The sequence below is a fragment of the Parasteatoda tepidariorum genome, chromosome 2 (assembly GCF_982258835.1).
Source record: "Parasteatoda tepidariorum strain Cologne lab strain chromosome 2, Ptep-v5.0, whole genome shotgun sequence".
NCBI lineage: Eukaryota > Metazoa > Arthropoda > Arachnida > Araneae > Theridiidae > Parasteatoda > Parasteatoda tepidariorum.
In genome coordinates this window covers 35,612,026-35,638,347 of record NC_141756.1, presented here as the reverse complement: position 1 = coordinate 35,638,347, position 26,322 = coordinate 35,612,026, and the positions used below count along the sequence as shown (strand labels likewise).

The window sequence follows — 26,322 nt, the reverse complement described above, 5'->3', positions numbered from 1 at the left end:
CTACTCCAACAATGAGTAAATTTTAGGGCTGTTCGATCTATATTAGTATCTTTGTGCACCAACTCCAGTTATTGATGCCCAGTTCTTGTGCTTTCAACATAAAAATTTAATATAGTTTCTCCCCTGCAGGTGATGATGAAAGAAATCTCTTAAGTAAATCCCTTTAAGTACTTTCATATAAATTTTATTTTTTTGTTTTCTGCACACTAATACTTGTTTGCTACCAAAACAGAAATTGCTGAGGCAAAAAACTTTATTTTTTGGACTGTAAACATTCCACACAGGCAGCAAGAATAGTTTTAGGAAGATTTCTGTATCAATAACTGCTTAAAAATGATAATCTAGTTTTGTTAATAACATGACAGTTGCACATTAGACACTAAAAAAAAATGTCACAGAAAGAGACAAACTCAAAAGGCATAATTTAAAGCTAACTCAAGGCAAGAGTTTCTAAATATATATTTTTTATTTACTGTAAGTACAGTGCCTATTTGTGTCGATTGTAGTGTTTGGTACTGATGCAAAATACCTCAAAGCTTTTCATTGACTTACATATTAAAATAAATAGTTTAGGTATTTCTTTTATCAAATTCTCAATCATAAATAGTTCTATTTACTGTTATAAATTCTACTTACATCTACTGATGAAAAGATGTCAAACCTTTCAACTATTACTTTTGCTTCATTCAATTCATAATACGATAATACTTTAATTTATTATGGAGATGTGAATATGAAAGATTGTTATGAAAATTCCCCCCTTAGATTTTTATGAAAACGTATTTATCCAACGTTTACGCATTTTTTTCAGTGACTTGTTTCACTCTCTACAAATATTAGTCAATTGCACTCCTTTTTCAAGAGCATTCATATACTTTTCATATTTTTTAATGCTTATAATTATTAAATTTGCTACAGGGTCATTAATGGAATATTTAGTCTTTGAAAGAAAATTTTAGAGCGAGCAAACAACTAATTAGGCATAAGTTAATGGTAATATTAACTATAGACTAAAAATGAAAAAAAAATTCTCTTTCATGAAATGAATAAAAGTGTTATTTTAAACTGTATAAAGTCTTTGTACGGTATTTATTTAATTTAATACTAACATACCAGTTTTTGATTCACTACACTTACTACGAGAGAAAGAATTCACATTCATTAAATTTTTCTTAACGATGATTATTTGAGTGCTCATAAAACAACTTCATAAACACATTGACCGATACTGAACGTTGTTTATTTTTTGTTATTTACATCTGATTTCTCTGAACTTAGTGGTGAGTGCGCATGCGCGAAATCTGCAGATATTCATCACAACTTCAGCTACATTGAAATAAGCAGTCGGAAACTGTTCTAAATTAGTAAGTAAATATAAACAAGAACAAGTCGTATTTTGAATGAAATTACACGTGTATGGTATAATATTAGTTGCAAATCTTTACCATTATAATTTTAAATTATGAGTAAAAAGGAAGCGCATCGACCAGGGCCTTTCAAGCAGATAAATAAACCACATAAAATTGAGCAAGGGAAATCTAAAAGGCGACTTAAAGGTAATGCATATTTCACTGTTTTTGACGATTTGTGAATAGAAATTAGTGAAATAGTTTTCATTCCTTATAGTTCTTTTTCCTTCGTTTTATTTACATTATTTTTATTTACGAATGTGGATTGCTTCCCAATTGTTGAAAGTATTAATTTATAATTTCTTACTAATTTAGAATGAATGATCTGTTATTTAAAATTATTTCCTTATACTTTGGGATATTATATTTACTCTCTTAAAAGATACTTGTAAAAAAAATGCTTTCAAGCTGTGATTTTCATAACAAAAACACTATTTTGTGTTAGCCATAGCAAAAATTAATCTTTTTTACAATTAAAGTGTGTTCAAATCAGCTCAATTTTCCACTTCCAGCTTCAGATGTCACAACAAACTGGTACAATTCCTTTGCATGTTTTTTTTCTTCATATTGAACAATAAAATAATTTTCGTAATGTGATCATTTTGCACAGTTTTTCTTTCAATATTTTTATTATTAGCTTAGACGTAGGGATGACTGACGATATCTCTGTCATCCGTATTGTGATCTGCTAAGCCACCTAAAATCGCTTCGGTGCCAATATGATATCAAACAGGAAAATTAAAAGAAAAAAAAAAGCATGTCGATTTTTGCCTGGGGTGGCTATAACCTTTCAGTTTGTCCCTCTTTTTTTAGTTTCTTGTGGGTCGTTCTCATGAAGTTACCAAAACTTGGCGATTATTCTGCCACAGATCACGAGACAGAAATCTCCCTGGAAAAATAGCAAGTGTCAAATAAATATTACATTTATTAGATTGCAAGTACAAATTTTAAGTGTCACCTGAAGGAAATAAAATATGCTGAATGGGGTAAACTCCTAATCATTTCCAGACAAGTCGTTTAAATTATTTTTCTTATTTAATGTATTGAAAGTAATTTATTATTGCAAATGAAGAACCAAGCAATGATAATTGTTTACTTTTTTTTTTTTGCCTTGGCCAGGGCTGGCTTAAGGGTAAGCGAACACCCAAGGCCACCAATTTAACACCGGATTAATAGCTTTTTCCCAAGATTTTTTTTTTTTTCACGTTTGTTAAATATCTTGGACATGTATTTACTATTTCTTGGATATACAAGTCTGTCTAGGTTTTTCTGAGAGGTGCCTATTTTGAGAAAATTTAGACCTAATTTGTGAAAATTTAGACTATATAAAAAAATCAACACAAAAATTTGGATAATTTATTGATTCTTAAGGGATACAAAAATAAAATTTTAAGAAAGAGTATTTTGTGAAACTTCAGTTTTATCTAAAATTTAATTTGCGAAGGTACCACTAAATGGGGTGCTACGTCTTGCAAACCCTGCCTAGAATAAACCATATTTAATATATACTTAAGCAAAATATGATTTTTATTATCCATGATATGATAAAATGGCTTAATGTTTCACCCAGGGCCTCTAAAACTGTAAACTACCCCTAGCCTTGGTAACGACAATCAATTTCAGATTTTACATTAATTTGTAATAATTTTATTTTTTAATTTGCTTATACTTTTTTCATTTTTAGGCAAAACTGATGTTAAAGCTCAAAGTATTCGAAAGAAACATTTATTAAGCAAAGAAGAAAGAAAGAACCAGGTAACTTGTTAAAACTTATCATTAAATTGAGAAACTCAGATTGTACACACGAATGCAACACACATCCAGCTAAGAATCTAGTCTTCTTTCTTTCTTTCTTTGTTGTTTTGTTTAGACTATATAAAAAAAAATTTGTTTACAAAAAAATCACTTGATGCATAAGTTTCTTCTTAACACGTTGACTGCCATGTCACTTATATTCGGGTGACAGCAAAGTTTCTGATCAGACCACGCCACACACATTGGGGTGACGTTTATTTTACTACTTGAGAAGGATTTTCCCATGTATTTGAAAAGATATTTCACAGGAAGTATCAAAAGTATTGAATTGTTATAAAAGTAATACAGAAATGGTTTATTAAGAAAATTATCTGGAGTTCTTTGCAATTTAACTCACTAAGAAATAAGTTTTCTATTTTTTTTGTCATTTTATCAAATTAGGGTAAAAAAAGTTATACTCCTCTTTACTTGGCAAAGATTCAAACTAATAATGTAAAGTTGCAAGATGAGAAGCAGATGTGAAGCAACGGACACAAATAAAGAGGCATGATACCATGGAAACAAATGGCACAAACTATTATTCTTATGACCACCAGAGACTCACATTTATTGAAATATTGGTGGGAGTACTGAGCAGAATATGCAATGTACATTGATACTTGTGACCTGAAGGAGATTTCACTGTAAGCTCAACCAGCATTTGACGTGTTAAACGGTTGTAGATTATGCAAGGCATAAATACATTATTTTTTCCACTGTTATTTTATATTCTTAACTTTACATTTTTGCACTTAAAATCGAAAACTTGGTTTATAACTATACTTTTAAAATAAATTTTAAATATATGTTTATGACTCCTTAAAAATAGGCCTGTTCCAGTAGATCTAAATATTTTTCAATTAGACTAGAAATTTGTTTTGTAAATTTGTGACCCCAGTGATAATTTTTATCAGCTTAAAATTTTGATATAAAAAAAAGTTATCCTGATGTAGTTCTAATAGATAAGTTTTCCATAATGTTTTATGAATTTGAGACGCCATATGCGATTTGACAAATTTTAATGAATATTTTTGAATGAAAGTAGATGCTATCTAAAAAAGTTAATTAAATTACCTTTATTAAAATTTTGCATTTGAAATTCCTTATTCTAAATTTTTTTTAATGAAAAGGTATTGTTGTTGACGGTATCTGCTTCATTCATGATTTTATACTTACTCACTCTTTTACTGGAAAAAGTGTCAAGTGTCAACAGCTGTCCATATAAATAAATAAACAGCCTGAATGACCAGGCTCTTAGATTAACCCTTTATCATTTTAGCAGCTCAGCAACAATACTTTTTCCATAGCTTGGCAACCCCAGATGGGTTTTGAGTGTCTTGATTAGTTTTTCTCATGCATTTTTTTTCTTTGCCAACAGTCCTCCTGTTTTTTTTCTTCTTTAAATCGGACAGGTCTCCCCATTGATGCCTGAAAGTGACTTTTGATTGTATCCATAGCAATAATAATATGTTAAAAATTTTTGAAATTGAGTTTAAGCAAATTGGATTTGTGACTGGTTCTTGTTATGGTTTTCCATATTATGGTTTTATCTATGATATAATTGTAATTTATAACAAGATCACATTAAAATAAAAAATGAAAAAAACTATTTCAAGGGTTTTAATTTTCTGTATTTAATACAATGTTGCTTGTTTAATAAATCTATTATGCACAATATGCTTCTTTCAATAATATTCTCATTCTCTTTTTACTTATTTGTCACTTATTTTCTATTCAATATGAATATCACATTACATATAGGATAAAAAAAAATTTAAAAAATTATTGTGAAAATTGCAGAGTTTAATAAAAATATATTGAGTTGAAATTCTTCTTAAAACCTGAGGATTTTATTCTAAATAATGTATATAGTGTTATGTTAATGGTGCAACAACACAATTGAACATCGAATAACTGATAAAATTTTTTTTGATGGAAGGTTATAAAGTGTTTGTTACAGTTTTTAAATGAACTCTGGATGAAATAGGTTTTTAATTGCTTATTATATGTTTGTTGTATTTTTATTTCTTCATATTTCTATCTTTATAGTTCATTAAAGATCTTAATAATTTATTATATTCTTATACTTATATATATATGTTCTGAAATCATGTCTGTTCTCTATGTAATACAGCTTAATCAAATTCGTAAAGCTAAGAAGGAAGAAGTTCTGAAAATGAAAAGACGTGTTGGTCTTGCTCAAACTCCTCCAATAGCTGTAGTAAGTTCTCATATAATTTTTTAAACAAATTATTTATAAACTAATTATCATTATTATTTCTACTGTATAAATTTTACTCAGAAGTTCAGTTTAAGTTCAGAAGACTTCAATATTTATAGTATTTAGTGTGAATTGAAATGGTTGCTCTTAATATTATAACATTGTTTTTTGTTTATTATTAAATATATTGTCTATAAATATTCTTTCTTTTTATCTTACTATTTAAACTAAATGTACGAAAAATGATGATAAAATAAAGGTGTTTCAATCATCTAAAAAAAGCTAAGATATGTAAGCAAGATCAAAATTTGGATTCCTAATCAATTCAAAGACGTTTATTTGACGGCATGGAAAAACAACTGATGTTCATGCAACTTGAAGAACATGAACCTTTTTTTAAATAAATGATAACTGGTGATGACAAGTGTATTGCTTACAACAATGTGGTAAGCAAACAGTTTTAGTCCTGAAGTGAAAATTCGTCATCAAATACTTCATCACAGGGAGGTTATCTTCTTTTTGTGGTGGAATTGGAAAGGCGTGTTGTTTTATAAGCTCCAACCAAAAAAAAAAACAGATCAATTCAGATGTTTTCTGTTGGCAATTAGACAGTTTGATTGAACCTGTCATCTAGAAACATCCTAAGCTCGGCAATCGTAAAGATGTGGTGTTTCATCACAACAATGCGAGACCACATACATCTTTGATGACCAATGAAAAGTTATTGGAGCTTGGGTGGGATGTATTGCCCGTGCGTCATAAAACTTCCACTTGTTGCGGTTTTTTCGAAACATCTTTCGTGGAATATTGTTAAATTCAGACGAGTTTGTGAAGCAGCACCTTGTACAGTTTTCACATTGAATTCACCTTGTACAGTTTTTCACAAATGAAGACAGGTTCTTTTACAAACAAGGAATTATAAAGCTCACTCAGTGTTTTCATCTCAGAAAAAAAATGCGTGAGAATTTCTCACCCTTTCTCAAAAACAGGGTGAGATTTCAAAAAGTTAAGTGAGATTTCTAAAAAAAAAAAAAAAAGACTTGAAAAATAAAAATCATTTCTTTAATTATAATGCATTTTTAACATCTTCTAATTTTTAAAGCATTGAATATTTTTGCTGCATCATCATATGGAAAATGTTCTACATCTACTTTTTCATCAGCTATTCTCATTAGGTTGCTCAAATTGCTATTTGTTTCGTTTTGATCGTTTCTCCCCATATTTCTTTCAATTTCATTTGTCCGTTTCGGAGTAGAAGATATTGGCTTTACAAGGTATTTGTCCATCTTACATTAACGAGCAAAAAATTTGAACATCTTACCTGAAGAAACCTTACCTACGGTAAACACGTGGTTGCAGAGAAATGCGTTCTGAAAGAGGTTCCGTGGTTCGGAAGGATGGTGTTCTGTTGTTCTTAAAGGTTCTGAACAATACTGGTAAATAGGGAAGCTAGATAATGGGGCAGATGTTGAAAATAATAAAGGATCCAGGAAGAAAAGTGAAACGGATTTTATTCTAAATGGCGCAAATGAGAAATTTTTTTCAAAATGCGAGAAATTCGCGAATTTTGAAATTGGTTTATAGAATGAACGAATTTTTCGCGGTCATCATTTTTTTATGCGAGATTCTCGCGTTGTAGTGTAAACACTGTCACTGAATGATGGCTAAAGGTCATCAAACAACAGAGAACACATATCATTAATTAACCTTCATATAAATATATGACTTTGAAAAATTAAGGAAAAAAATTGCAATGGCTTGTTACTCAATTCAGTATATTTGCCATAAAATAAAATGTTTTTTTTTTTTATCATTTAATGCTGCCAAAACTGTTTTAAATCTAAAAGATACTTTTTTTCTGCTATTCACTTTCAATTCAGTTAATAAACTGTTTTTAAAAATTTAATGCTTTTATTTTGTTTTCTAAGATGATTATGGCTTTAGATGATGCTATAAATGCAGAAGAATTTCTAGATGAAATAAAATCCTGTGATGATGAGTTAGAAGTAAAGTACAGTTCACTTGGCAATTGTCACATAAGGTAAATAACTTATAGCTTTGTTTTTTCCTGAAGTGTATTTTCTAAGCAGATTTTCTCTATTATTTGAAGTATTAGAAAAGAATCTGAGTGAGATTTCTTTAAATTTTTGTATTCGTATTATGCATTGATTTAGCATAAACAGGGTTCCTACAGCCTGAAAATTTTTTTTAAGTGGTAGAAAAATTGAGAGATATCTAGATTGAGATATATCCAGTTTTAAGCTATCAATAAATATTAAATTTAAAGGAAATATATGTGGGTGCTAAAAATAATTCTAACAATTTTGTGTTTCACTAATATATGTAAAAAAATTTCAGTAGTCGTGAAACATTTTAGCTACTACTTATTTATATTTTCTAGGTTGTGGGAACCCTGATATAATTAAAAAAATTATTTCCAAATGCATAGGAAGTTTTTATGTTATTAATTTTGTGTATAGCAAAAAGCTGAAAAAATTTCTTATGCATATTTTTTTATTTTAAATTACTGTTATTTTCATTTGTATGAAATTTTTCAATGAAATATTTTACAGTTCTTCCCGTTTGAAACAGAGGTTTACATTTGTAGTACCAAGAAAAACAGACATACATTCAATTATGGATGCAGCTAAGGTTCGTATTCAATGTTTGCTTTTTTTTCTGTTACTTAAATTTGTGTGTATAAGTACTTAAAATTAAATGATGTAGGGAAATCTTAAATATAATTTTCATTTATTTAAGGTTTCTGAAATACTATTGCTTCTTCATTCAACTGAAGTTCCTGATCAATATACTGAGATGCTTTTATCTGTCCTTATTGCCCATGCATTACCAACAACAATTCATGCTGTATTGGTAAGACATTTTTTATTTATTAATTTTTTTGTTTCTGAAAAATATTAATTATTTATAATCTGACTTATCACATTTGTGGAATTCTAAAATTTATCTGCTGATTGCAGGAGAAATTATATTCCGAGTTTTTCGTATCGTCCTTCCAGGTCTAGAAACTAAGAGCAAGGCATGTGATTTTTTCGCGGAATTCCACATATCTCAAGACCACTGATTCAGGGATTTCCGCAAATCAAAACTTATGATCCAACAAAATTTTCACTGCATACTAATTTAAAGTAAGAGTTGAGATTTAAAGTAAGAATTATGAGCTCTGGAATCAAAAATATGAATTTTTAAATTTTTGCTAAATCATGTTAACGAGACGTTTTCATACACACAATTCTTTCACCAATTTGATTTTTTTTTTCCAGTTAGTCGGATTTTCATCATTTTTGATATTTGAAACTATGTTGAAGTTTGTTAATATTGCGAATCATATTCAGATTCACGCAATTTTAATTTCAAGCATCGACTTCCGTATTTACCTGATTTAAAAGCTACATGTAATGAATCATATTCACACGATTTAAAAATTTTACATCATGATAGATTTGTATTCATGTGAATTAAAAATCCAATATTGCTATTCATTTTCACCGGATCTAAAATATACGCGATTTAAAAAGCCAATATCTAGGCTTGTCTTTTCGCTTCTTCAAATCCAATACCGTGATTCATATTCACGCAGTTTTAAAATCCAATATAGGATTTCTTGTAGGAACTAATTTTTTTATTAAAATTAGTAACTAAACAGGTGTGATATTATTCATTGGTTGATTAATTAAAAGTTTAATTATAAATCTTAATTCAAAAAATTATGTTAAATACAGGGATGTGATTCTTCCGCGGATCCGCTGATTTCCGCTTTTTTCAGCTTTTTCCATATCTTCCGCTCTTTTTTCATAAATTTCCGCTCGGATAAAATTTTTAGGCAGTAAATGATATTTAGTTGAAATTTTTTTTCTTCCGCGGAGCGAAAGTATTGAAGCCCCCAATAAACCTTTCTTCACATGTCAATCTGCTGGCTGGGGTAAAAGTGGTTGACCTTGGTAAAACGATGCTTTCTCCAACTCCACTACTCTCTTATCTTTTCAGGAATGAAAGACTCTTTAAAATATCTGACCATGTTCCAAAAACTTAAGGGGAGTCGAACGTACGATATAGTCGGACTTGCGACTTGTTGCCTTGACAACCGCGACTTCCGCTATAGATTGGAAAAAAGAAAAAAAGTCCTAAGCAGTTTCGTTTCGGCCGCTGATATTTGATTTCTTTTGATTGGCTGATTTACAGAATTTTAAATATTAGGAACTGGGCCAGAATCTGCTAAAATTGCGATTCTTATTTAGATGGTTTTTATGTAAATCATCGATTTTCGTATTTAACTGATTTAAAAGTTGCTTGTTGAGATTCGTTTTTACACGATTTAAAAATCATTACTCGCAATTCCCATTCACGCAATTTAAAAATTCAATATCGCGATTTGTATTTAAGCGTTTTTAAAACCCAATATCGCGATTTGTATTTAAACGTTTTTAAAACCCAATATCGCGATTCATATTCCCGCTAGTTTAAAATCCAATGTCACGATTCGTATTCATATATATTTTTAGATTTCAATATTGCGATTCGTTATCACGCGGTTGTAATGTCAAACATCGATTTTCGTATTTATACGCGGTTTAAACATTACTCATTGCGATAAGTATTCACGGACTCTAAAAATTATGTATCGTGATTCTTATTTACGCGATTTAAAAATTCAATACCGCGATTTTTATTTTCGTGCTTTTAAAATCCAATATCGTGATTCTTACTCACGTGATTTTAAAATTCAATATCGTGATTCTTATTCACGCTATTGTAAAATTGAACATCGCGATTCTTATTCACGCGATTTTAAAATCAAACATTGTGGTTCTTATTCAAGCGATTTTAAAATCCAACATCGCTATTCTTATTCACTCTAATTTAAAATCGAACATCGCGATTCTTATTCACGCAATCTTAAAATCCAACATCGCGATTTTAAAATCCGATATCGCCTTATTCACGCGATTTTAAAATCCGGCATCGCGATTCTTTTTCACGCGATTTTAAAATCAAGCATCGCGATTCTTATTAACGCGATTTTGAAATCCAACATCGCGATTCTTAATCTAAGGCCTCTAAAAATTGTGTACGAAATGAACTTTCTTGTCCTATCAACAGTCTACAGATCAGTCATGTTAATAAAAGACCATCGAAAAAGGAAAGAACTCATGACAAAGTCCATAAAGGTCCTTTGACCATTAAAGAAATGTTTTTTTAAAATGATGTGATACATAAAATCGTGCTTATGCATAATTACTCAAAGTTATCTAAATTATTTTTAAAAAAAATTTTTAATCAAGATTTTATTTAAGAACATAATTACCATTTATTTATATTTATTTGAATAGATAATAATCTAATCATTATCAGATTGGCTATTGAATTCATATAATTTTTTCTTTTGCACGTTCAATGCTGCAGTTATAAACTTCCTCTTTTTTGTGTTTTTGTCAATCACATCCCTGTAAATATGAATCGGTATCTTGTTGTTTTTGCACATAAAATTTCCAGTATGCAAAAAAAAAGAAACCAAATAAATGTTCTGATTTATAGACATAGTGCGTAGCGTTTTTAAAAAGTGCATAAAGGTGCTTATTTTTTTATTTTCGTTACTTAAAAGCCCTTAAAGGTGCTTTTTTCAAAGGGTGTTTTTAAAAGGTGCTTAATTTTCGCTTTTCAAAAATGAGATTTTTTTCGTTACCATGTCGATTCTCGCCATTTATTATCCAAAAGCATGCTTTTCACGTTCTTATATTCACCGTTTTCACAATTCATTTCGATGTACCGCCGATCCATAGCGTGTGAAAGCGCCAATCATTTTACATGTTTGATTAAATACTTGCGAATCCGTATCTGCGTCTACTGAGCTGTCTTCAGTGAGATTATTGCCTTCTCATGTGCAACTCTGCTGCATTATGTAAGATATTCTCAATTTTAGACTTCATTTTCCACCCTCTGATAACGAACTGAAAAATCTCTCGATCATTTAATAATGTCTAATATAATCAAAAAAAGAGTTCTTTGTCAGAAACTAGTTACTTTCTCATGATCATCTAAAGTCTTTGAAAATTATTTTGCATTTTGTTAATGGCATGTAGTGCTTAAAAATATTTTTTGAGTGCTTAAAAAGTTCTTAAAAGGTGCTTATTTTTTGTTTAAAGATTTGGCTACGCACCCTGATAGAACGTTAATATGTGCACACATTAATTATCAATTAACTATTATGTGCATTCATAGCTACTTAGAAGTTAAACATTCAATAGTTATTCAGAAATAGAACCTTGTATATTTTATAGCTCTAAGCTAAAAATTTTGATTCTATCTTTTATGCATAATTTTGTTTATTAACTTTTCTATTTGTTTAATATTTTATTTTAATAATGCGTGGTATCGAACAAACAGGATGAGTTTTTATTTGATGCCTAAAAATATTTTTAATTAATTTTTTTCAGGGATTAGATAAGCTAAATCCAAAAAAGAAGGCTGATTGCAAAAAACATCTATTAAGAAATATTGAGACAAAGTAAATATGAAGTCTTTCTCATTCCATGTATTTATCACTTAGATATTGTTTGAAATAAGGTAATTATTTATATTAGTTAACTCATGGATGCTTTATTAATGAATTTCCTATACATTATATAAGAACTCACTATTGTTATTACTTAAAAAAGTACTTTTATATGTATTTAAGTAAACTTTAAATCTGTGTAATTATAGGAAATAATTAAAACAAAAAATACTTAAGTATCATTACAAACTGTTTTTATCTCTGTTTTCTTGACATGCATTTGATTAACAAATGAATATTCAACATAATTTTATCCTACTGACAACAAGATGTTTATTTTAGCAGTGAATAATCAAATCTACAAAATAATCTGCTAAAACAAATTTTTTGTTATCAGTAGGGTAAAAGTATGTTGATTATTCATTTGTAATTGTTCCTAAAATATTTGTTACAAGCGATATGTTTCAAAAATGTTTGTGTACAGTGCATGGAAAAAAACGAACATGATGCATGTATTATGAATATAAAGTGCTATCTGATGCTGTTTTACATATTTCTATATACCAACTTGCAGAAATTTATTAACAAGTATATACTGCTAACTTTTATTATAGTTTTTCAAATTCCGTAGGTTTAACAAGTCTTAACTTTTAACTTAATCTTGTGAAAGTTTTTATGTTTCAGTTCATGAATTTTTTGTGTAGATTTGTTAAAAAGAGTTTTTATTAACAATTATATACAATTGACTTGTAAAAATTAAGTTAGAAAATAAACATAAAATCTAAATATCCATATATACACTTAAGGTAAATACAAGTTTCTTTTTATACGTAAATTTTCATACTGAAATTTTAATTTTTATTAGTTCAAGGTTTATTCAATCACTAATCAAATTTTATAAACTTTAATTTTTTACCAAACTTTTTGTTTCAGATTTCCTGAAGCCAAACTGCACCAGTCAGATACCAAGCAGGAATTACAATTGCTGCTTCGTCAGATAGGTAGTCAAAAGCAAAGGCCAATAACATTTCGAGATGCACGATTTCATATGCTTGCTGAAGATGCTGAACTAATTAATGTAGATATGGTACGTTTTCATTTCATATAATAATTTTGATCTAGTAAGTATTCAAAATGACCTATTCCACTAGAGTTTTGAATGTTTGTTTGTCCTTTTTTGTCAATACAATTTATTAGAATTTAAAAAATTATTTTTTTTTAGAAGAAAATTGTTTTTTTTTTTTTTTTTTTTTTTTAAATATATTGTCCACATACTTATCAGAGACATTAGTATAGTGCAATTTTGTTTATAATATTTCTTTTGCTTTGTAGTTTAATTATCAAAATCATATTATAGTTTTATGATTATCGTTTATATGATTTGTTATCATTTGCATGAGGCATTAGTGCATTTTTGTTTGTTTTCCAGTGATAGGACGTTTGAATTCCAGAAATTATATACTAATTTTAAGTTCATTATACACATATGATGATTTACTAATTAAATTAAACGACAATCTGTCTCGTTTAAAAAAATACCATTGACTTTATTTAATCGAAGTCAATTAAGTAGATATTTTTAATATAGGGTTGTACGTTAATCTAACTTAAATATGATAATTCTATGAACTTTTAATTTAAAATGATATACATGATAACATATTTGATAAGTTGCAAATTTGACGACTTGTATATTTTATTTTAATAATCAGAGCCCACACTAAGCATCGACAACTCGCCAAATGAGATAAAATCGTAAATTTGGCAAATAAAATTGTCTTTTGGCGAATGCTTTTTTCTACTGGAAGGAAAAATATGTATTTAATTCGATCCTCAAAATTATGTCAAAATGAATTTTTCTAAACAATTTTTTGTAAAATAGTAATTTTTGATTGATGTATTTTGGTAAAATAGTTTTCTATGGGGAAAAATTCATCGTAAAAAATAGTTAAGATTTGCATTTAGCAAATACTTTTGATATTTGGCTAATTTACTGGCTAATAATTCGAAATCCTTAGCACGGACCCTGATAAGAAATTATAAATGGAACTATTTTTGTTGTTTATCATAAACTATGTATTTCTTACCCTTAAAAGTGTTGTTGTTTAAAGTGATAGATTAGAAAACTATTTAAAATTATTGATAAGGTAAGAAAACATTATTTTCTTATCTTCTTATTTATAGTTACATTCTAAATCTACGGATTGCTACAAAAATAAACGGGGGGGGGGGGGGAAATCAGATTAAAATCGAAATGAATATGGAAAGAAGGAAAACTTATAATCTTTGTATTTTGCTTTACGTTGACCAAAATCATTAAAGATTTTGAAATAAAGACAAAATTTTAACATTGGTATTAATCATTAATTTTAAAGGGAATGAGCATGATTTCTAGTTATTCAAAATTTTGAAATGCCTGTGTTCAAATTAAAAATTATCTCTGTTTTCTTTGTACTTTTTTAGGTTTCTGGAAAAGGTACCCTAAAAGTTTCTGGTTATATAAGAGGCCAACCTTTAAATGTGAACAGTCTTGTACACATTCCTGGTTGGGGTACCTTTCAAATGAGTCAGGTTACATCATTTGCTGATCCCTTTGAAAGTGAGAAGAAAAAAAAGAATTTGCAATGGTCAATAACTGTAGGTACCATTTTTTTAGTTGATATTGATTAACCGAATATTATGTCCATATAAATTTTTTAATGCAGTTTGGTTTTGTAATGATTTATTGTAATCATGTGGCAAGTTTTTGTTAATATTAGTAATTGAACTAAGAATTTATTCTTTTTTTTTCCAAATTCGTTATGTTTTGAAAGGCTTAGCTACGAAAGCTGTAAATATATATTTTTTTACATTTTTATCAACTGACATAATGTTTAGAAATATTAATTTTATTTCTGATAGCAAACTATGGTGAAAGTATAATAAGTGAGTGAATTTGTATAATTTTGTATTAATTTGAAAACTACTTTTTTGTTCTGGTACTCATTGTAATTCATTCAGGTTATCTAAATTTCCTGCATTATTGACTATTGATATTTACCGTATTAAAGTTCTTTTATATAATTTATTGAAAATGTATGTGTAATTTTTATCATTTGTAATTTTTTTCTTAAAAAAGCATGGAACTGGTCATTCAAATAGTTTCACCCGAGTTTGACACAATATTAAAGTTCAAAATTATTCAGTTGAGACACTAAAAATATTACCATGTTAATTATATTATAGTGTCAGATATGGTTTCAGACATATTGTTAAAAAAAAAAAAAAAAAAAAAAAAAGGCTTTTCTGCTTTAGATTATTAGGTATGGTTTCTAACTGATAGTTTTTTAAAATGATTCTTTATATAGTTAATTTGCATTGTTTTCTTGCTCCTTGTTTTTTTTTTTTTTTTTTTTTTTTTTGCTTCAAAAGTATCATAGAGTTGGCTTTCCGTGAAAAAGTTTTTTTTCTTTTCAACTTTTGGTACATTTTCTATTAACATTAATTACATGTTTTTTTAGTATATTATTTATATGTATATAAATAAGACGCATCTCAAAAATCTCTATTAAAATTTATGTAAGCAGTTAGGAAATTGAATAAGTCAGTTTGGACAAGTCAACAGAAAGTCATGAAAATTTTTTCCCCGAGCATTTGTGTTCGCAATTTAGTGAAACAAAGATCAAATTTCCTTTTGATTCATTTGAAGTTTTAAGACCAACTTACCTTTCTAAGCAATTTACCCAAAGTTTTCCTTCTTAGCTAGACAAATAGGTTTTTCTTTGTGTCATTCACAGAAAAGAAATTGATGCTATTACTTTGATATCTATATTCATATTTGTCGTTAAATTAGCTAGATCTAATTCACTATGCTGTTTTGAAGCAATGCGTGTTGTCAATTCTTTAGTCATTTTTTCATGCGCCTCTTTTTGCCTGATGAAGTGAGCATTTGTTTTATTCAAAATAAATTCATACTTAACAGGAAGAACCTGATCAACTTAAGCAAGAATCTTTGCAGTCTGAGGTAGAACCAGATCCTATGGAAGGAGAACAGACTTGGCCTACTCAGGAAGAGTTAGCTGCTGGTAATAATTGACTCTGTTTTTATAGTAACTTTTATATATATATTTTTATTTGACAGTTTTTTTCCCGTCAAAACAAAATTAAATTTTACTGTTATAAATACCTCTAATTTAATATAATACAATGTTCTAAAACAGAGTATGAAAATAGCGTTATACTATTGCTTTGGTTTCTTGTATTGGTTTTACATATTTGTTTAAATTGATTATGTATAGTTGTGTCCAAGATAACTGTAAATAAAATATATTAAATCAAAAAATAAATTGTACATCTCAATATTTCTTGATGAACAAGATCGACTTTAAATATTAAAATAATCTGTTTAAACAGTAAGAGTTGGCATATATATATATATTTGAATATTTTCAAAAGTTTAAATGCAGATACTTCATTTTAGCTGAAATGCAGCCTAAAAGGACTGTGAAAAAAGTGGCTGAAGGTACAAGTGAATATCAGGCATCCTGGATTATTGAGAGTGAAAATGAAGACAGTGAAAATAGTGGTGATGAAAGTGATATGGAAGATGCAGAACCCAACGAAAGCTTTGAAAATTGTGAATTAGAAAACACAGATATGGATCAAGATATGGGTGATACTGTAAGTTTTAATAATTTTTTCTGAATAATTCTACAACTTTGATGTTTATATTTTATACTAATATTATAAATTATATTTAGGAATCTATAGCAAGCATGAAGGATGAAAATTATGATAAAAATATGGATCTAGATGAAGAGAAAAAAATGTATGTGTTGTTGTAATCTACTTAAATATAATGTTTAGCTATGTTCTAAAAATGACTGACCATTTGAGAAATCGATTATAGAAAAACCCAAGATGGAAATGTATGGTATGACTGAATGGCATAAGATTTATTCTCATCAAGTTTCAATATAAAGTTCAAAGGTCCTGTAACAGATAATGCTGTTGGCATGTTATAGCGTTCTAAGTTAAAAGAATTGCTTTTGTTTCTGTTATTTTCTCTTCAGACTGTACCATGCTGATGCTGTAAGTGGTGGTTTGTTTGACAAACATTGTTACTTATCTTGAAAGTTAGTGAAAATAAATTATCTGTTTTCCCTAGCAAAATATATATTTTTGCTTTCCTATGTTTTTTTTAATTGATTTTTTTAAAATTGTTGGTCATTTTTGGAAAACTTGGTATAAAGTAAATTGCTTAATTATTTGTTGATATATTCTTTTAGGTTAGTTAGGTTTAAAGAAGAGAGGGAAAATGAAATGTTTCCTGATGAACAAGATACTCCAATCGATGTCAGTGCTAGAATTAGATATCAAAGGTAAGCAGTGTACATGTCCTATTTATAGTCACATAAAGGAGATGATGATATGATGGATATTGTGGAAATTTGAAATGTACTTTTTATAGACAACATGAAAAAAGAATTCTGTAATAAAAAAATTAGCTCAAATTTTAGGTGAGACAGGAACAAATAGTCAAACTAGTTATGCAAAACTCTATTTAAACATTGCACATGTTCAATTTCAAATTTTAGGTGAGACAGGAACAAATAGTCAAACTAGTTATGCAAAACTCTATTTAAACATTGCACATGTTCAATTTGCATTCCGTTCTAGTCAAACACACATTCTACATGCTTTACACCATATAATAGGTTTCGCATTATAGCGATACAATGTTTTGTGTTTGCTTTCGACTCAGTGTAACTAAAAAGCAAATTCTAAATGCTCTTACTTCTTTGCATCACATCTAATAACTTCCTATCTTCATAATCATGTTTTTCAAAGCCTGTCATGGTATACGTCTTTTTCTGAAGGTTTTCAAATCTTGATAATCATGCTGTGCTATCAACAGATTACTATCTTTCTAATAAAACTTTCTAGTAATTTTCTTCCTAATTGTCTGGTGCAAAAGAATCTCACAACAGTGACTCCTGGCTTATAAAACTTCTAAAATTATGTAATAGATGGTAGATGGTGCTTTTTTGTACAAAAAAGCACCATCTATCATTGAAAATGCAAACTATTTTTTATTGCAGATTCCCATGGTCCAGTATTATATGTCTTATCATTTACATCTTTCAACCAAACTGGACTTAAAATTGGTCTAAACTGGGTTGCTTTGAATTTTACCAACCCTGCACTTGAAATAAATTTATCTTAATTTAAAGTAAATGCATTTTTTTTTTTTATTAGGTATCGTGGGTTAAAAAGTTTCAATATTTCTCCTTGGGATCCTATGGAAAACTTACCTCATGATTATGCAAAAATATATAGGTTTGAACATTTTAGACAGACCAAAAAGAAAGTGTTAAATTCTGAAAAGGAAGGCTTGTGGGTAGGTGTAATTATTATTTTGTATTAAATTTTATTAATTGCATTTTATTCATTAATTATTTTGAATAAGCATTGTTAATAAGTTAGCTTAGCAAGTAATTATTTTTGCTGTTAAAATAAAATATTTCTTTAAAGCTTCTGTATTATTAGTCTGACTTTCTGTTTAAAAATTTTTTTTCAGTCTGAAACATATGCTACTCTCTTCATCAAAGATGTTCCACAATCCTTATATGGTAACAAAATAATATTTTTAGTATAATTAAACCTTTCATTAAAATTTTTATTTGTCTATAAATTCCATGTAAAAATTAATTTATTGATTTTATGAATCAAACTTATGCTCTTTGAAATGACTCATTTACAGTGACCCTACCATTATAACGATGATCCATAAAAACCAATTTTTCAAATTGGATTTTATGATGTGCATTATTGCTTAAGTGCAATGTTATTCAAATATTTGTTTAAATACTCATACTCAATCATTCATTTAAATATAGCATCTTTAGTTTTTTTCCCTCCATTCTTAAAAAGTTCATTTATAATTTTTAAACATTTACAAGCAATTGTTAAACATTTTTGTGGATTTGTAACAAAAATATTTTTATCTAGATTAAGTCATTTGATAACAGAAGGGGGAAAAAGGTTAAAAAATAAAAGCAATTTTTTCTAATGCTATCCTTTGATAAGTTTCGAACATCTTCTTGAATTCTCCCTGAATAAAAATATTACACGACTTCATTAAGTCTTATTCTAGGTTAGGGGTTTTTAATGTATGATTTTTTTGTTGATATTTTAGTGTCACAAGGAACTACCTTATTTAATTTAAAATAATTTTGAAGAAAAAATCAAAAAGTCTGAAAGATTACAATTGTTTTAGATATCTAAAAATACAAAATTTGTGTCTATAAAAAATTAAAAAAATGATTGAAGGTTAGGTTGAAATTAGGTTGTCTATAAAAAAAAATATAATGCGGGGGAAAAAGAGAATTCTTACATAATATGTATATTAATATCAGTCATAACCATCATTTTTTTCTTCTTTTTTTTTAATTTATTAAATTGGCAATTTATTTTCAATCTTGTAGTCAGTTTTTCTTAGTTATGCACACATACCTTTTATGTCTACTTTTTTATTGACTAGCTATTCTATTGAATTCAGGCTATTTCATTTCAAACATCGCAATTTCTTTCTTAAAATATGCTCCAAAAATTTTTTTAAGCAAGAAAAAAAACATTTCAAATTATTTAGAAATCAGAAAGAAAAAATTTGGTGGTCAAAAAATATTTTGTGAAATCAAGGGTCACTGAGAAATGTACTTGGCTAAAAGATACTTTTTTCTGTTATCAGCATAGCAAATGTCAAGGGAACTCAGATTTTTTTGTTTGTCATATCAAAAAATTTGCATTAGCAAAGTTAGACGCTTGACACGTCTGATATATATCAAGCATGTAATTTTTCAATTCTTTTTCGTTGAATTCAATAACTTTTGCAGTGGTGCAGTTTTTCCTAAAAAATATTAATTAATATATGATGAAAACTTATGTATATTAATATATTAAAATATTTTGTGAAATCAAGGGTCATTGAGGTCACAATTCACATCACCTTGCTATTTCGGAATTTTTTAATTTGATCAGATCACATAATGTAGTCATTATAGATTTGAAATGTATGGTGGGTGAAATGTATGGATTCTTTTAATGTATGGTATTGTAATTAAATTTGTAAACTTTTAATTTTTTAATGACTATTATTTAGCATATTATTTCAGCTAAAATTATGTTACAATACAAATAAAAATCATTTCAACATTTATTAAATCTAGTTTAATACACTTTCTCAACATTTAATCTATGCTTCTTCTGAAAATAATGCTAAAATTACTTTCTTTAGTACAAAATTACTGCAATCATACAAAGTACTGCAATCATCACAAAATCTTACAATATTTTTAAATTGTACTATATGTAACAATATGCTAAATGTTTTACTAGAAAATAGTTGCAAGAATAATTAAAGTGTGTAATTTAAAATATAACATGAAATAAAAAATAAACTATCTAACAAATGCACTTTTTTTCATTTAGTGTTTCAATTATAGTGGTATTCAGTTGATCAAAAATTTCACTTAATTTGAACCAGTATGAAATTTTTGAAAATTGTATTAGAAAAGAGCACTTTAAGAGCTGTTCATTTATAAAAATGCTGCACATTAGTAGATTCAGTATGGAAAACTGAGAGAATTTTGAATAAATAATCACAATCAAGTCCTTTCCTTCTTGCTCTCATCAAAATAACAGGTTGAAGTTTAACCCAAAAATTAAAAATGAATAAATGTGCATACATTTAATTTCACTATAGTTTTCTTGAATAAAAAAATTGGCATCTGTATGACTGTTTTCTTCAAAATTTTGGAACCATTAAGGGGTTAACAATGTATTTATTTTCTCCCCGGCAGTCTTCTCTTTTTATTAGGATTTTGGATAAATTGAATTTGTAGAATATTACACTTATTTGTATTACACTTTTCCGAATTTTGTAATAAATTAAACTGGTTTAACATATATTATTTTATTTGATTGTTCATTTTTTTATTTTGCAGAAGCATTTGAAAAAGACCATTCCATTCTTATTGTTTATGGGCTTCTACCACACGAACAAAAAATGTCAGTTATAAATACAGTGATTCGTAAGCATCCCTCTTGTAAATCTTCTATCAAATCAAAGGATGAACTAATATTTCATATTGGTTTTACTCGTTTCACATGTAAACCCATATTTTCTGAACACAAGACTGGTAACAAATTTAAAGTAAGTCTATTTTAAATCAAATGTACCTTTATTTACATTTATAATTATATGTTTCTTTTTACAGGTTTTTTTCTAATGCATCGTAAAAATATTTCTAATTGTTCTTACTTAATCATATAATAGATTTAGTATTAATTTCTTTCTTGTAAAATAATATGAAATTACACCTGATGAAATTTTCATGTTTATGAATTTTATCATCTCACACTTTCTAATGCAGTATAAAAGTATTGTAATAAAAAATTTTTTTATGTGATTGAGACAGAACTGAAAATTTAATGAAGGCTATTTGGAAAAATCAGGGATTTTTTTTTCTCCTGAATATTAGCTGCCTTTCTGACTAAACTAAATATTTTCCAGATTAAAGCTACCCCCATATTTTTGCAAAGGTCCAAAAATCTCAGGTGCCTGAGTGCCACTTTGCTAAATAATCCTAACTAGTGGCAAATATTGTAGTAAAATTTTAAAAGCAAATAACTGTTTTCTGCACTTCTCATTTCATATCATGCAGGCTTGGAAAAAAGTGGTTCTGGCTTTAAGAAATTTTGCATTTACGTAATCATTTTGTTTGTAGTATCTAAACCTATTCAAAAGAAATCAAAATTAGTTTTTATGACTGGTTACACAACTTAGTTTATATCTAACATTAATTAATTAATACACTAGTTAGTTTCCTCAAACCACTAAAAGGGCATTTCTGTCTGTTACACAATCTAATAGTCTGATCAAAAGTTCTTGAGATTAGTCTTTTTTGCTCACTTTAAATCTTAGTATTAAGAATAAGTAGTTCTGGAAATATTAAATAATGAAAGTTTGAACAATGGGCCTGCAAGTTATTCAGAAACAAGTTCTAAAGTTAAAAAAATAAAAATTAAATTAAAAGCTCAATAAGAAGTCCAAAGAAATAGATCAATGAAAATAAACAGTGCATTTTTACTGCTAATATTTGAATTTTATAATCAAATCTGTCAATAACCTAAATTTTAATTCCATATCATTAGTTATTTTACAATTAGTCAGATTTATCTTTAAACACTATTTTATTCATAAATTTAAGTGAAATCTCTTGAAGTTGATTCAAATAAATTGACTAAAACCTGTATGAATAAAGAAATGCATAAGTAAAGGAAATAAACAAGTGTTTTTAGATTTTTTTCCTTCTTTCCTTTTTTAGTATGAGCGGTATCTCCCACCTGAAGGTGCAGTTGTAGCCTCATTTTATGCACCTGTTCTATTCCCTCAAGCCTCTGTTACAGTTTTCAGACAACGGAAAGATGGTATGTAAATATTGTGTACAATTTTTAAATGTACTTATCCATGTCCTGTATGCATCAATATTTTTTTTAAAATGTGTAGTAAATGACTAACTTGAAATACAGTTGAATCCATAATAACAAATTGCTGAGGGTCAGAAAAATTGTTTTGTATTAACAGCAATTTGTTATACAGATATTACAATTTTTAACATCTTTTCCATATTGTATGGTTCCATTCACTAATATTATTGTATGATTCTTTTAAAATTATTTGGTAATGTTTAAAGACATAGCACCACTTAATTGATCTAAACAATAAATATGAAATTTATTTCGTGCAATTCTTTTTTAGAACTGATATATATATACAGAGTAGGATATTTTTTATTTCATTAATACATTTTTTTCTAGCATCTGACAGTATCGGCAAGATATTGTTTCAATTCCTGAATTTTCAAGAAATTCCTTCATCTTTCATAATTATTAAAATTTGATTCATTAAACTAGCATACTTTGCCCTCTTCTTTAAATTAATGGAACAACTTTTCACGTGTCTAACAAAAATAGTTAAGCAGGCATTTGTTTAAGTTACACAAAAAAGATATACTGAAGAATCAAACATTATATTCATAAAATTTTTTTACATTTAATTTTTTACGAAAAGCTATGTATCATCCTGTGTGCAATAGAGAATAATATGCTATTTGCATTAGAGAGTGAATAATAATTCTAATAGTAGAATTGATAGTGGTTTTAATATTTATAATCCAACAATTTTTATGTAACTTAGTCTGTGTTACATTAGCAATATTTTACAGGGAAAAAGAAACCCTATATTCTCTCTAGTGAGGACTGTTCTTGCTCACTCTACCTTAAATTATACTTTAGTATACCTTTATCATTAAATTATTAAAAAAAAAGAAGAATAATTTAAAAAAAGAAGAAAAAAAAGAATATTTTACCTAGAAACATGTTTTTTATCATCTTATGAGTTCACTTATATCATTTTTTATTTCATTTATTTGCATCAATAATAAAGTGTATATTAAGATTTATTTAGTAATGTAAAATTCTTGATTGTTAAAATATACATTGTAACTTATAGGAGCACATTGTATACTCCCTAATAACTGCACTTTTTGGCAAAAAAAATAAAAATCCTATAACAGTTTTCATGAGTTAAGACTTGTAAACATTAGTATATTTTACATAGCTTTCCATTAATTAAATTGTTTTAATTAAAATCTAGATTTGTTTTAAATAAAAGAGAGAATATTTTTTTGTAATTGTTTATGCACAATTACTGTATTATTTAAAATCAAAATTTTTTTTTCTTTTATTTTATAGGGTCTCTGGAGTTAGTAGCTACTGGAAATATGCTAAATGTAGATCCTAATAGGATTGTTGTTAAAAGAGTTGTACTTAGTGGGCATCCATTTAAAATTTTTAAAAGGTCTGCTGTTGTCAGATACATGTTCTTCAATAAAGGTATATAGGTTTCCTTTTATGTAAAACAAAATAAATATTAATAGAGATTTCATAGTTTACTTATCTTTTTTAATTATTTATAGATGATATAAATTGGTTCAAATGTGTAGAATTGTACACCAAGTGCGGAAGACGGGGCCATATCCGAGAGTCATTAGGTAAATAAGTTTTCATTTTCTTCAACATTTATTCTTTGACTAAATAAAAAAATTAATGCATAATTCTTTTCCTCCCAAAGGTTCTCATGGGCATATGAAATGTGTGTTTGATCAACAACTACAATCACATGATGTGGTTTTAATGTCTCTGTATAAACGTGTGTTTCCAAAATGGACTTATCAAGTTTACAATTCAAATGAAGAGAATTTAAATGTTGATTCTGAATCTATGACAACAGAAAACATATGTGATACGTAATTACAACTAGAAATAAATATAATTTTATTCTATCTCTAAATTATTCTTTTGTTACTATGTGAAATACTTGTTTTTTTTTTATCTTGATGGCAACACAAATATAAAAAGTAAAATCTATAATTTCTTTAGAATGATTATTAAGGAGTTGAAGTTCAAAATGAATGTAGCAGGGCTGATTGTGCTCCGGAAAAAATCTGGATATCCGGAATTTTCGCTAACAGTGATCCGGAAGTCGAAGGTCCATGCGTTTAAAAAAATCATTGATCACAGTTTCCGGAAATTAAATTTTCAAAGGTGGAACTTAAAAATACTTTTTACTTTATTTGTTTGTAAGGGAGTGCCAGAGAGATACTTTATAAGCTTATATTAATGATTAATATTCATTTTTTATGAGTAAATAGTTATTATAATCATAAACTCAAGAAAGAAAGACATATTTGTAAATTTTAATTACTTCTCCAGGTCATTATAGGTATGTGTAAAATTTTAAATATATTTTAAGTAATCTAAGAAATTAAACTTTTTTTTTTTTTTTTTTTTTTAAACTTAAGAAATTTTCCAGAATTTAGACTTGGGCTCACAATCACCCCTGATGTAGTTAATATCCCATGTTAATTATTTTTATGAAAACATGTCCCAACATGACATGGAAATCTTTTATATTTTCAAAAATCATTAAAAAAAATAATCAATAATGCTACTTTTAAAATTTGAGAATAAATGTTTTGATTATCAACTCCTCAATTCTAAAAACTAAAATGTTTTTGAAAAAAAAAGGTGGCAGCAATAAAACGAAAAATTTAAAAAAAATTATGAAGCAGTCTTATTTTTTTTTTTTGTTTGGTGTTGATTGATTTATTACTGAAATGTAAATTTTTTTTCTAAAACATTAATTTATCCAAATTTTAAACAACCCTTTGGATAGAAATAAAAGTCAATAAATGGTAATTTACCTTTGTCTAAACAAAATACAAATTTAAAAAAGTCTGAAAATTCTCAAAGAAATTATATAGCTAATAAAATTTAATTTTATATTTGAAAAAGATTTATAACACTGAAATTTTTATTGTCGTTTTTTCTTCAAATACTCACAATAAAAATGCATAATACAACAGAAAATAATTTTTTCATTAATTTTGATAAATCTGAATTTAGATTTGAACATATTTAAGCTATAGAATTCGATCTGTACAATTAAGAAAGTTAATCTCAATCCTGAAAGTAGACCACAGGAGCTTATACGTTAATTTTGACTAATGAAATGTTTGAAAACTTTTCATTTCACCATTTAAATATCAGGGATGAGATTTTTCCGCTTTTTAGCGGATTTCCGCATTTTTCACTTTTATCTGTTAAATTTGCTTTTTTATCAAAAATTCAGATTTTCTAAAAATTTCATTTTTTTTTTATAAGTATTCCGCTTTTTCAGAAAATTCACCGATTTTTAAAGAGAAACAGAAAATTCAAACAACATAGCTACCAATTCTTTCTTTTTTTTACTTATTTTACGGATTTGCTCCCCTTTTACACGCAGCAGATAAGATTTTCCGAATTTTTTACCCACCCTCCAGATAGATCCGATTTTCGTTGTTCAAACGACGCTGCTTCTGACAAGCCTTTTAGAGGTCCCAAGCCTGGAATCTGCTAATTTCTCGATTCTTATTCACACGATTTTAATATCAAACAGAGCCTTTCATATTTGCGTGTTGCGATTCTTATTCACGCGATTTGAATATTGTACGTTGCGATTCTTATTTACTAGATTTAAAAATCCGATATTGTGATTTGTATTTACGTCTTTTTAAAAACATATGTAGCGATTCGTATTCACGCAAGTTTAAAATTCAATGTGTTGATTTGCTCATGCGGTTTATAATATCAAACATTGATTTTCGTATTTATACGTGATTTTGGGATTCGCATTCTAAAAGTTATGCATCATAATTCTTATTTATGCAATCTAAAAATTACGCATCATGATTCGTATTTACGCAATCTAAAAATTATTAATCGTGATTTGTATTTACGCG

At 27.6% G+C, this 26,322-nt stretch overlaps 1 protein-coding gene across 1 annotated transcript; it reads left to right on the top strand.

The window, feature by feature from the left end:
• Window positions 1–1,294: 1,294 nt before the first annotated feature.
• Window positions 1,295–24,324, top strand: Tsr1 (Tsr1 ribosome assembly factor). The gene is made up of 20 exons (XM_016072329.4): window positions 1,295–1,556; window positions 3,094–3,164; window positions 5,338–5,424; window positions 7,353–7,465; window positions 7,998–8,076; window positions 8,185–8,298; window positions 11,880–11,950; window positions 12,872–13,025; window positions 14,402–14,575; window positions 15,900–16,002; window positions 16,398–16,597; window positions 16,678–16,745; window positions 17,206–17,298; window positions 18,176–18,317; window positions 18,498–18,549; window positions 20,923–21,131; window positions 22,306–22,408; window positions 23,735–23,875; window positions 23,959–24,033; window positions 24,114–24,324. Exons 1-20 carry the CDS (start codon window positions 1,463–1,465, stop codon window positions 24,290–24,292), a joined length of 2,322 nt encoding a protein of 773 aa, XP_015927815.3. The 5' UTR covers window positions 1,295–1,462; the 3' UTR covers window positions 24,293–24,324.
• Window positions 24,325–26,322: the final 1,998 nt, after the last annotated feature.